A 12519-nucleotide genomic window follows, 5' to 3' on the forward strand; every position below is an offset into this window, starting at 1 on the left:
ACATGGCCGCCACGTCGACGTCGTGACGCTACGGCCAAGCGCGACCGGGCCTGTCAGCGGCGGCGTTAGCGGCGGTCCCTCTTCTTCTCTGGCTCGGCTCGGCCTTCCTTCGCTGCCGCCATGCTGGTGCCCGTCTTCACGCTCAAGCTGAACCACAAGATCCTGCCGCGCATGGTGGCGGTGGGCAAGTACGACGGCACTCATCCATGTCTGACGGCGGCCACGCAGGCCGGCAAGGTAACGCGAGGACCGGCGCCCCCCGCCTGGTGGGTGGTGCGGGCTGCGGGGCTTAACTTCCCCCGGCCGAGGCTCCTCTGCCTGCTCCTCCGTTTCGGATGGCCCCTTTCCTTTGGAAAGCCTGTGAAGTGGGCGCATATTCTGCAAAAACGCCCCCCTCCCCCAGCCCCGCGGCTGTTTCACAGAAGAAAATGCAAAGCATGTACTTGATATATATGTATCCTGTGTGTGCAGTTTCGAGGAATGCAAGGCAGAATGCAATTCCTCCCTTCCATTTTCCTGCTGCAACAACCCTGTGAGGTGGCCGTGGGCCAGAGGCAGAAGTCATGAGCCTCACGCAGCAGGATGAGCAAGCAGGGCTGGCTTATCCGTTTTCAAGTGTGGGGGTAGCTTTAAGGTCATGGAATTTAGAGTCCCTGGGCTTCCAGGCAAGTGTTTATTAAGGGATCGGTGCTCCTTAAGCATACCTTTCTATATTTATTTTATAGTGTCCACAAAGGAACATGGGACGCAGTCTTATGTGAGTCAGACCTTTTGTGTCCATCTAACTCAGTCTTGTATCTGCTGAATGGCAGTCACTCTTGGTTTCGGGCAGAAGATGCCTGGGGTTGAATCTGGGCTTTTTTGCATGCACGTCAGATAGATGTTTTACCACTGAATTATGTTCCTTCCCAAAACATCCTTGTCATTCCCCCTCCCCCGCAACCCTCAAATTATTTTGGGTTTATCCTTTCTGAACAAAAAACAAAATTCAGTAAGGAAAAAAGACCTGTTGCCAGCATTCCATTTGTAATTCTCAACAACCTGTTGTATGATATTACGCCCCTGCTCTGGAAGTGCTGTGAAATCACTAACAGCAGTTTCTGCCAGTGATCAGCATGCCAAGTGAGAAAATTGAAACTGCTCCTCCCCAGTCTTAGACCAGCACTGTATAACCACTACTCTACAGTGCCTTGACATCATCCCATAGATCACTTAGGAATGTCATCTCTTTTAACTGCTACACGTTGTCAAAGTCTCCCTGGTGCTGCTGCTTTTATTTACTTAGCCATAACCTGTATGGCCCTGATTTAAAAACCAAAGTTGCATCCCCAAAGCATAATTGCCAAGCACTTCAAAATGCACTTTGCAGCTGTAATTTGCCAAATGTGTTAAGGCTATTTACTACTGTGCCTTGGTGTTCATGTACATTCATTTACAGAGATGTATGCTAGAGGCTGTGATCTTTCAGATATTGCTGAACTACAGCTTCCGTCCCAAACCACTGACCACGCTGCTTGAGACTGATGGAGTCTTAACAGCATCTGGAGGACCACGTGTTCCCTATCTCTGTCCCAGAGATGCTAGGAAGGGAGTTCAGTTTTGAAGAAGCAACTTTCTATTGGGGTTATTTCTGTCCCCAGTGAAGTGACTCTATAAGGTGTGGGTACCTCTGAGCACATTTAGAGTGCCTTATTTTTGCCATTAACTAATGATGTCTGTACAGGGACGCGGGTGGCGCTGTGGGTAAAAGCCTCAGCGCCTAGGGCTTGCCGATCGAAAGGTCGGTGGTTCGAATCCCCGCGGCGGGGTGCGCTCCCGCTGCTCGGTCCCAGCGCCTGCCAACCTAGCAGTTCGAAAGCACCCCCGGGTGCAAGTAGATAAATAGGTACCGCTTACCAGCGGGAAGGTAAACGGCGTTTCGTGTGCTGCACTGGCTCGCCAGATGCAGCTTTGTCACGCTGGCCACGTGACCCGGAAGTGTCTCCGGACAGCGCTGGCCCCCGGCCTCTTGAGTGAGATGGGCGCACAAACCCCAGAGTCTGTCAAGACTGGCCCGTTCGGGCAGGGGTACCTTTACCTTTACCTTTAATGATGTCTGTAAGCTGTTTCCAGGTATGTCTCTGAATGCCACTTGCTGGGGAATAACAGCTGGAGAGGGCTATTGCCTCATTTCCATGCACGTGGGCTTCCCATCAGTGTATCTGCTTGGCATTTGTCGGAAACAGAATGTTGGACTAGACAGGCCTTTGGTCTGATCCACAGGGGCTCTTCTTGCATCATGAAAAAACAACACCATTGTTTACTGTTTTCAAATTTCTGTCTCCCCACCCCCAGGTTTTTATTCACAATCCTCATGCACGTGGCCAGCGTATTGGTGCAAACCGTTTAGTGCCCAGTGCCCAGGATGCTGATATTTCTCTTCTGAACATTAATGAGGCAGTCAGCTGTTTAACTGCAGGACAGCTGAACCCCGACCTTGGCTGCGATTCCCTTCTCATTGGCACACGGACCAGTTTGTTGGCATATGATGTGCACAACAATGCTGACTTGTTTTATGCAGGGGTAAGTTAATTCCTCTTGTTTGTCCTTTTCCCCCCTGCCCTCCCGCCCTCAGTTTTTAAGCAGTTTGAATACTTGAATTTATTCATAGAATGCAGTGGGACTGGACCAATGTTTTTCAAACTTAATCAGTCTTTGGGCTACACTTTGCACATTGACTTGTATGCTGAGAAACTCCAAATTGTTGTACCTCTTCCTCTGCCTGCTTCTTGCCTTTTGCTCTGCCCACCACTAGTACGTGGTCCCCAGAAATGTCCCCCTACCATTGATCTAAGGCATACATTCAAAGAAAACACTAGTCAGGCCTTTTGGGCCTCACTGCTGTTCTGTGTGAACTGAGCGCACACCCAACACATCCAGTACACTCCCTGTAGTTGTACATTGAAAAATAATATTAGTCGCTGTGGGCATAAGGTTTTCAGGGAAGCATGTCCGCTATTACTGATTGTCTGTTTTAGGAACCCTCTAAAAACTTCAAAGGGATCCCAGGAATCCTCTGAAACACAGTTTAATTGGGATTGCTGTGCTGTCGCTCGAGTCAGAGAGTTTAAGCCTAAGAACATGGGCATGACATGGTCACTCACCGTTACACTTAAGGCTGCGGTACCTAAAGATTCCCTTTTTACCATGTGCCATTTATTATAACATAGATTTTACTGTTTTCTTTTGAAACCTGAAATTGGCTGGTTCTGAACATTCTCGTTTACATAATATGCTTCTCTGTGCATTGTCTGCAGAGGGGGCAGAGTTACTATATTTCTATATTTTTTCTTTGAAGGTACCTGATGGAGCAAACACGATAGTGCTTGGAACCTTAGGAGATATTTCTTCACCTCTTGCTATTATTGGTGGGAACTGTTCCTTGCAGGGCTTTAATCATGAAGGAAAAGACCTTTTCTGGACGGTGAGGGCAGTTTTATGTTTTTGGTATCAAACAATATTTATTTTTCACTTAATGCAGCACAGCATTTAGTGTGGCCAAACCAGTCACACTACCCTAAAACCGCCTCTAGTGAAACTGAAGGCCTCTCTGAGGGGGAGTGGCCTTAGCCCATCTCAGCCGAGTCAGTAAGAGAACCTGTGCACGGAGATGGCAGCTCCTTTCCATTAGCGGCTTCTTTTCCAGCCCATTGGGGCTTTTCACCAGCCTCTCCCCCCAAGTGGCCCACTCTCCCTTATTATGCATCTTAGCTACTTTCACCTGGCCAAGTAGAGCAGGGGTCAGCAAACTTTTTCAGCAGGGGGCTGGTACACTGTCCCTCAGACCTTGGGGGGCAGGCGGGCGGACTATATTCTGAAAAAAATAAATGAATGAATTCCTATGCCCCACAAATAACCCAGAGATGCATTTTAAATAAAAGGGCACATTACACTCATGTAAAAACATGCTGATTCCCGGACTGTCCGTGGGCCGGATTGAGAAGGCGATTGGGCCGGATCTGGCCCCCGGGCCTTAGTTTGCCTACCCATGAAGTAGAGACACTGACAGTGGGCTCTTTATACTCTCTCCACCCCCTCCCAAGAATAGCTACTGGAGACTACTGGAAACTTCACCATGCATCTTAGTGCTCATGAAAATTAGCTGGCTGAAATGTTGAAGAGGGGAACCTGCACAGAGTCTCTGTGGCTGTTAATCTGTGTGTGTGTGTGTGTGTGAGAGAGAGAGAGAGAGAGAGAGGGAAAAAAGAAGGGGCTTGTGGAGATTAAATACCTCTTTTGTCTGTATCTTGGAGTGTGTAGCTGTGTATAACAAAGGGAAGCTCTGCCTCTAGCCCTTTTGGGGAGGAAGAATTTGCCTATACTTGTGCTGTGCAGAGACACTGTTGCTGGATGTTCCATCCTTACTCAGTCCAATATACTAGCTAGCAGCATTTAAAATGTGCTGTTAATACAAAAATTAGTGTGAGGCTAAATAAGTAGAGACACTGCCATTTTAAAATTTTTGATTATAGGTCACTGGTGACAATGTCCGCTCCCTGGCATTGTGTGACTTCGATGGTGATGGAAAGAAAGAGGTAAGTGGTTTTGTTTTGTGTGTGTGTGTGTGTGTTGTAGGAACTTGCTTATATCTTTTCTTGAAGTAGCAGATTTTGCATCTATGGCCCTTGCTTTATGTGACCTGCTGAGGCGCCCCTAGTGGGAATGTTTTGAACTGTGTGTCTCAACAACTTTCCCAGCCTATCCCCTTCCCAGGGCAGGAATGCAAGCAGACTTGCTGGAAGAGCCATGCGTGTGAGGGCAGAGCACCCCACTAATCTCTCCCTAGGCAAAGGGAGTGTATCCTTGTAATCCAAAGCCACATTTTTCATGCACTAAGTTATACTTATTCCTTTGCTGTGCAGTTTGGTAGTTAGAGCTGACATTCCTGATCTGACATGTATTTTAATAATTGGTTGTAATACTTAAGGTTCAGGGTCGGTGAAGAACTCTGTCCAGAAATTGGTTCCTTAAATACCTTAAGTCTGGTCATGAGTTACTTTGCACTGCATTTTCATTCATGGATGTAATGAACCTCATGTTGAGCTGACCACTTCCAGCAGTTGCTGCAACCAAGATCAGGGATATATTTCAGAGCCTAAGTGTTTTAAGAAGTTGCTGAAGCTATGATCTAGAAGATACCAGCTCACATATTACATTAGCTATGTGAGTAGACAGTCCTTTTGAGTAAAATAGAGTAAAAATGTGAGTAAAATGAGGTAGCACCCACAGGCTCTTAAAGCTGCAGAGAAAGTGGGCTCAGATTTCTGGACTTGGGTTTCTAAGACTGGGTTGGTTTGCCAGGGAGACTGGTTCTTGTGGGCATGTGATACTATGTATTAAATGTTTGCTGTTCTTTTGTTTGTTTGTTTAGCTGCTCGTTGGATCTGAGGATTTTGACATTAGGGTTTTTAAAGAAGATGAGATTGTGGCAGAAATGACAGAGACTGAGGTAAAGGGAAATAGTAAATTGGAAAAAAAAAATGTGCCAAAGGATTTAATATGAACAGGAAGATAAGAGAAATATGTGAATATGGTATTACAAGATGGCCACACAATTTTTGACTCTAGAACAGTTTCTTCAAACAGATGAGAAGTGTTTTAAGATTCTTATTTTATTTATTACTTCCATTGTAATCATTCCTGCCCCAACAGGCTCCTTTGATGCTAGCTCCTTCAGGTAGTTGCTTTGCCTGAGGTCTTATATGAGGAAAGTAATAAGGGATTTGGGGTGGAAATTCCCATCATTACTTCGATTGGTTCCCTCTCCCAAGGTTGGTAACAAAGTGGGAAACTTGCCTGATCTTAGCAGGTATTACTTTGAGAGTTTGGATATGTAGCTTTCATCCTAGGAAGACATTGTACAGTGGTGCCTCGCAAGACAAAATTAATTCGTTCTGTGAGGTTTTTCGTCTTGCGAATTTTTCGTCTTGCGAAGCACGGTTTCCTGGGTATTAACGGTTTTAAGAAAAAGGAAACAAACTCGCAAGACGTTTTTGTCTTGCGAAGCAAGCCCATAGGGAAATTTGTCTTGCGAAGCAACTCAAAAAATGAAAAACTCTTTCGTCTTGCGAGTTTTTCGTCTTGCGAGGCATTCGTCTTGCGAGGTACCACTGTACTACAAAGTGGCTTGATGCAATCTTGTCCTTTTTGGAGGAAGATTCACGGCTCTGTTCTTCTCACACCCCTTCCCCCAGGCAAGTCATTGCATCTCAGTTGGTAATCAGGATGGAGCAAGGGGCTGGATTTGACCCAGGAACCACTGGCAGCTGATCCTTATTCAATATGCCTTTTCTTTCAGAAGCAGCCCAAGTGGGTTGGCCCTCACCTTGGAGTCTTGACTCAGATGATTCTAATACAACTGCTTTCGGTCAATTAAAAATGGGGATTGAAAAAAAGGACAAACTCAGCAGAGTACAAAACGGGTGGTCTAGTTTCAAGAACTAGTTTCATCAGACTTATGGCAAGAGCAGTCTGTCTCTTCCCCAGCAGCCAACTAGGCAGGGAGAAAGATGGTGGGAAGATTGAGAGAAATGGAGGAGGAGGGGAGAGCAGGTGAGGAATGGAATGTCCCTGTCCACTTTTGGCTTGGGCCCTGCATACAGTTGGCATGTGGCCTCCAACAGATTACATGGGGAGAAGCTGTGGATCTGTGGTAGAGCAACTGCTTTCCAAATAGAAGGTCCCAGGTTTGATTCCTGGCATTGCCAGGTAGTGATGGGAATGTCCCCTGCCTGAAATCCTGCAGAGCTTCTATCAGTCAGTGTAGACAATGCTGAGCTAGATGGACCCAGGGGTTTGACTCACTATATGTTCCTACCTCTGAGGGCCTGTGGCTCTTGGCAGGAAAAGAAAAGGTTGCCCACCCTGGCAGAATTAGCCTTAGCAGAATGCATTTTGAATGTACTGTTGGCATTTGCAAACTGAATCTTGCTGTGATAGGCTTGTTGAAACAGCATAGTTAATGAATGTGAATAGCGCCAATATCCTACAAATTTAGCTGAAGGGTATCTGCTTGATAGATGTGGTTTGGCTTTTCCAACTATTTACTGTTTTGCTGTAGCAGGTGTTGCTAACTGTTCCCTTCTTTTCCCAGACTGTTACTGCGCTAACCCCGATGTGCAGCAGTCATTTTGGCTATGCCCTTTCTAATGGAACAGTTGGCATTTATAATCGGACAGCCCGCTACTGGAGAATTAAAGTTAGTATGATCACACTGAAAACAAGAAGGGGTAAAGTCAGAAATGTTGGGGGGGGGGGCATTTGGGGGCATCCAGTTGCAATGAATGAATGCTATTGAGGCCTGCTTGTCAAGTTCATCATGAAAATGTTATGTTGGATTATAACATTTTTATTACAATCAAGTGGTATATAAATCTTGTGAAGTAACTAAACAAACCATCTAGCATATACAGTGGTACTTCTGGATGCAAACAGAATTTGTTCCGGAGCCCTGTTCGCATCCTGAAGCGAACGTAACCCGTGTCTGCGTGGGTCGCAATTCGCCGCTTCTGCACATGTGTGTGATGTCATTTTGAGCGTCTGTGCACGCGAGCGGCGAAACCCGGAAGTAACGCATTCCATTACTTCCGGGTCGCCGCGGAGCCCTACCCGAAAACGCTCAACCCAAAGCTACTTCAACCCGAGCTATGACTGTACACATTAATAGTTTAGCTTTGCATATCTGTTAGTGTAACCACAGCAGTTCTGACTTACCCCACAGAGTTGCAGTAGGGATGAATGAAATGATGCATATGGAGCACTTGAACACTTGAGAAGTGCTATATAATTTATCAGTGCATTTGTATAGTCCTTTCTGAATGTTCAAGGCACTTCATATATGTTATCTCAGTCATCCATGCATCAACTCTGTGGGGCAGGATAGTAGCGCTCTGTCTGTTTGGTGGGGAGGAGAGCGCATGTGTGCTGCTTGTCTGGAGCTACCCAGTGAGCTTGTAATAGTTGGCGAAATTTGAACCTAGGATTTCTCTTGGCCTTGGCTGCTATGCTACATTAGCAGCTCCCCACCATTAGATGTGTGAAAAGCTTAAAGTTAGTCCCAGGAACTTGCTTGACTTAATAGTTTTATTTTCCCCTCCCTCCAGTCTAAAAATCAGGCAATGAGTATACATGCATATGATATCAACTCTGACGGGGTGTGTGAGCTGATCACTGGCTGGTCCAGCGGGAAGGTGAGCTTATGCAACAGTTGTCATTTATGCAATTCTCCCTCCCTTTTACGAGTGTGATACTTCTTTCCAGCTAGATGTCACCAGGCCTTATCCAGAGACCACTACAAGATACTGCTGGCATTGTTTGGAATTTTGCAGCTAGATAAATCATCTCCTGCAGTTAGAATATGTAGTAGGCAAATCTTCATAGAATTTTTAAATGGATTTTTTTTCTTTTGGCTGCTTCCCCCCTACAGAAAAAGTGACTATTTTTTGTTAAAGATTATGAAAAGGAAAGTTGTTGAAATACATATGCAGAAGGGCAAATGACCCTCAGGAGTAATTTTGATGTGAACTGATTGAGGTTTTGTACACCTGGAAACCCTGTACACCTAGAAACCCTGTAAAACATGTAGTTTTGAACAGAAATTTCCCATTTTTAAAAAGTCTTTCCTCTATAACAATGCAAATTAGAGGTTTTAAAAAATACATTAAAACTTGGGATTCTCAGGCTCTTTGTTACAGGCAATGTTTTGTGGCAGTCATGCAGCCTTAATATTAAGGATTTAGGCTCCAGTCCTAAGCCTTATGAGCATCTCCCTGGAAGTAAGCCTCATTTATACCTGCTAGGACTTACTTCTGGATAGAATTAACATGGTTAATTCACCCCCTCATTTTCTTTGAATGCTGACTTGGGGAATGCTTTGTGTTACAGGTTGATGCACGTAGTGACAGAACTGGAGAGGTCATCTTCAAGGATAATTTTGCTTCCTCGATTGCAGGAATTGTGCAGGGTGATTATCGAAAGGATGGCAATACAGAGTTAATCTGCTGTTCGGTTGATGGTGAAGGTAAGAGCATCAATCCCCTTTGTAGGTTTAAGGCCTTTTGTCCAATATGAGTTGAACTGTGTGATTGTTTGTATTAAGTCAGAAATGTTTTGTTGCTCCCAGAGCAACCAGATATGTTGTCTAGCCTGCCAAAACCGGCTTTCTAAGTCTTAGGGTATACAGAGGACTTGGGATGAAATTGGATAGAATTTACACTGGATCTTGCAGCATGCAGCTGTTTCATGCAAGCACTCATCCCTGTGTTTTCTGTGAGTCCTTGTGGAACATTGTGGAACACTGGTGCACAGCTGCAAGTTGGATGCACTTGCACTTAGCTCCCATTGAAATTAATGGGACAGATTAACTCACCATTAACTTTCCGCATTGGTTCCTGTGACACCTAAATTTAGCTGACAGTCAGGTTGTGTTTATGCAGGCAAACATTCTACATACGATACTTGGGGATACCACGCAGTTGTATGTTATTTACTTTGATTCTGCTCTTTATCTGGAGTCTCTCAACTTTCTGCATGCCTTGGACCAGGACTTGCCATACTGCAGAGTGATTGTGGCAGTGGGCAGGAAGTTAATGGGTTGGAAATGAAGTCTGCAGCCTCCTACCTTTTTGGAACAGGGGTTTGCTTTATGATGGTGTTCTTTGGAATGATACATTGACTTCCATGAAGTCTGTGCTTCAAAAGGAGTTGTTTTAGTTTTCCTTTTTTTCTAATGAGTTGTTCTTGTGTAGTGACAACTTTTCTCTGTCAAGAGCCCCTCTAGGTGGCCCAGCAAATATTTTTGCTTTGCTTTTGTGCAGTGCGAGGCTACCTGCCAGCTAGCCAAGAGATGAAGGGGAAAGTGATGGACACCAGTGTGGACCAGGACCTGATTAGAGAGCTTAGTCAAAAGAAACAAAATCTCCTGCTTGAGTTAAGAAATTATGAAGAAAACACAAAGGTATTACTGAGTGAGTGGGAGGGTCTGATTCTGATCGGAGTTCAGAGTAAAACCTGACTATCCCTAGCACAAGCAGCTGGGTACAACTTAAAAGAGAACCGACTAATCATCTACTGTATTCCAACATTAGAGACGACCCTGCCTCTTACAGTGGTGCCTCGCAAGACGAAAATAATCCATTCTGCGAGTCTCTTCGTCTAGCGGTTTTTTCGTCTTGCGAAGCAACCCTATTAGCGGCTTAGCGGATTAGTGCTATTAGCGGTTTAGCGGCTATTAAAGGCTTAGCGGCTTAGCGGCTAAAAGGCTATTAGCGGCTTAGAAAAAGGGGGGAGCGAAAAAAATCGCAAGACTCGCAAGACGTTTTCGTCTTGCGAAGCGCATCGAAAAACAGAAAACCCTTTCGTTTAGCGGGTTTTTCGTCTTGCGAGGCATTTGTCTTGCGGGGCACCACTGTACTTTATTTAGCCGTTCTTCCCGTTTTGTAGAGAGGGACTGGAGAATGAGTGATAAAACATCTAGAACAACTGATTAAATTTAGCTGATCAGGGAGGTGAATTAAGACCTCACAAGTCCAGTGCTAAACTGGGGTTAATAAGCAGTTTAAACTTGACTTAGCATTTCAATGCAGAGTAAAACATAGTCATATGTTTGGACAGAAACAAACTACAAACCCTCATTTGCACATAACATTAGACTAGTGCTGTCCTTTGTTGTCTCCCCACAAAGTGGAGCAGGGTGGGCACAATTTGCGCAGTACATGTTCTGGGTAACCTATTGTTTGTTTTTGACTGTGGCTTACCACTACATGTGAACAGGGTTGTTGTCAAATAATAGAATGTTAGCACTATTTTCTTAGAAAGTAAAAAACAAAACAAAACAACAACAGAATTTGATGATTACATAAACAAAACCTGCCATATTCTAGAAAATGACAGTGCTCAGCGGCTCCCATAAATATTACAGAGCATTATTACAGGTCACATGGAGGCCTTCCTCTCCACCTCAAATGCAGTGAACACTATAATAGTAGTCCTGCCTTCCACACACACTGGGTGACCTGTGTCTGTGTAATGGCTCTCATGTCCTTTTGCTTCATTCTTCCTCCTGAACATTTCTGTGGTCTTGTCTCTATTCAGAGATACTTCAGTTATAGTCAGGTCAGAAGAAGAAGTTGGTTTTTATGGCTTAATGGGGAGAGGAGATGACAGAAGAAGCTCTCTGCTGACAGTTGCAGAACAGGAGTGCTTTCTCCTAATGGAGAGTTGGGGGTGTGTGGAGAAGAGAGAGAGGATATCACTGACCTACTGGGTCTGGGCATTCTTGCTGTTGCTGTCCAGTGACCACATGATGCACCTCATGATGCACCAGGAAACAGGCAGCTGCTTTCACAAGGGTATTTGTGACTTCATGGAGTACAGTGGTACCTCGGGATGCGAATGGGATCCGTTCCGGAGCCCCATTCGCATCCCGAAGCGAACGTAACCTCTGTCCGTGCGTCTGCGCGTGCACGGGTCACGTTTCGGCGCTTCTGCGCATGCGCGTGATGTCATTTTGATGGTCTGCACATGCGTGCGCCGCGAAACCCGGAAGTAACGTGCTCCGTTACTTCTGGGTCGCCGCGGAGTCCAACCCGAATTTGCCTAACCCGAAGTGTATTCATGGTATGACTGTATTTGTCTGCAGTCAGATAAACAGGTGGTCAATTGACCAGTATTCCAACACCAAAAAGAAATGTGGAATTTCTGGCCATCTAAACAAGGGTTGTTGATGCAGAACAGCAGATCAGAAGCAGCAACCTTTGGTAGTATTGACTGGGTTTACATTTCCTGGGTTCACATTTCCTTTGGGGAACTTCAGAAGGCAGCTTTAATAACCATCCAACCCTGATGTCAGAGCTATATGCCTCAGTAAAAGAAATAGAAGCAAAGCTAAAATATTCTGTGAATACTAAGGAAAGCTGTTGCAATTCAATGCCTTTCCAGGACACGTAATCCAGTTTTGGATGTGTTTTGTTTAATCACTTCTGAAATTACACTCGCAAATAATCCAGCTTTTGAAATGGTTGAATTTGGAATCATGTTTTACAGCAAGTGGAACTAAACACCCAAGTGAATGAGATGGATGGACAAAGGGGTGTGATTCCTGCAAACACTCAACTCCAAACAGCACTCTCGGTCAATCTGGGCTCAGATAGTGAATCTGCTCACGTTGAATTATGTATTTCCACGTCCAATGGTGAGAAAGGCTTAGTCCAAAAGCTTATTTCCATAGGTTAACCTATGCTTTCTAGCTCTTGTTTCAGCTCTTTCCAGTCCTGAGATGCATATTTCCTTCTGTTTGGATCATTTCTCAGATTGGCATGCAGGAGGCCTCCATGATACATGGAAGAGCAGCTTTTCAGCCTTTAAGCTTTCTCAGCTATCCATGCATGGAATATACATATATTTGGGCTACTTGGTCTGAAGAATGCTCACTATTTTAAGCTTTTAGCATCCCTTTGTGTTCAAAGATACAGGGTTCTGAAA

General features: G+C 45.1%; 1 protein-coding gene across 2 annotated transcripts in view; it reads left to right on the forward strand.

Moving 5' to 3' along the window:
• The window catches only part of BBS2 (Bardet-Biedl syndrome 2), a 21998-nt gene continuing 9479 nt past the window's right edge, over positions 1–12519 (forward strand). Inside the window, exons 1-10 of one of the 2 annotated variants that reach the window (XM_082232317.1) lie at positions 1–237; positions 2335–2562; positions 3338–3463; positions 4512–4574; positions 5411–5488; positions 7133–7237; positions 8142–8228; positions 8923–9058; positions 9855–9994; positions 12082–12229. In XM_082232317.1, coding sequence (XP_082088443.1) covers positions 121–237; positions 2335–2562; positions 3338–3463; positions 4512–4574; positions 5411–5488; positions 7133–7237; positions 8142–8228; positions 8923–9058; positions 9855–9994; positions 12082–12229 — 1228 coding nt within the window. In that variant the 5' untranslated portion in view covers positions 1–120. Of the gene's footprint in view, positions 238–622; positions 758–2334; positions 2563–3337; positions 3464–4511; positions 4575–5410; positions 5489–7132; positions 7238–8141; positions 8229–8922; positions 9059–9854; positions 9995–12081; positions 12230–12519 lie in introns of those variants that run through there. The other variant, XM_082232316.1, reaches the window with a different exon arrangement.

Source organism: Podarcis vaucheri (assembly GCF_965113315.1).
Source record: "Podarcis vaucheri genome assembly, chromosome: 7".
Classification (NCBI taxonomy): Eukaryota; Metazoa; Chordata; class Lepidosauria; order Squamata; family Lacertidae; genus Podarcis; species Podarcis vaucheri.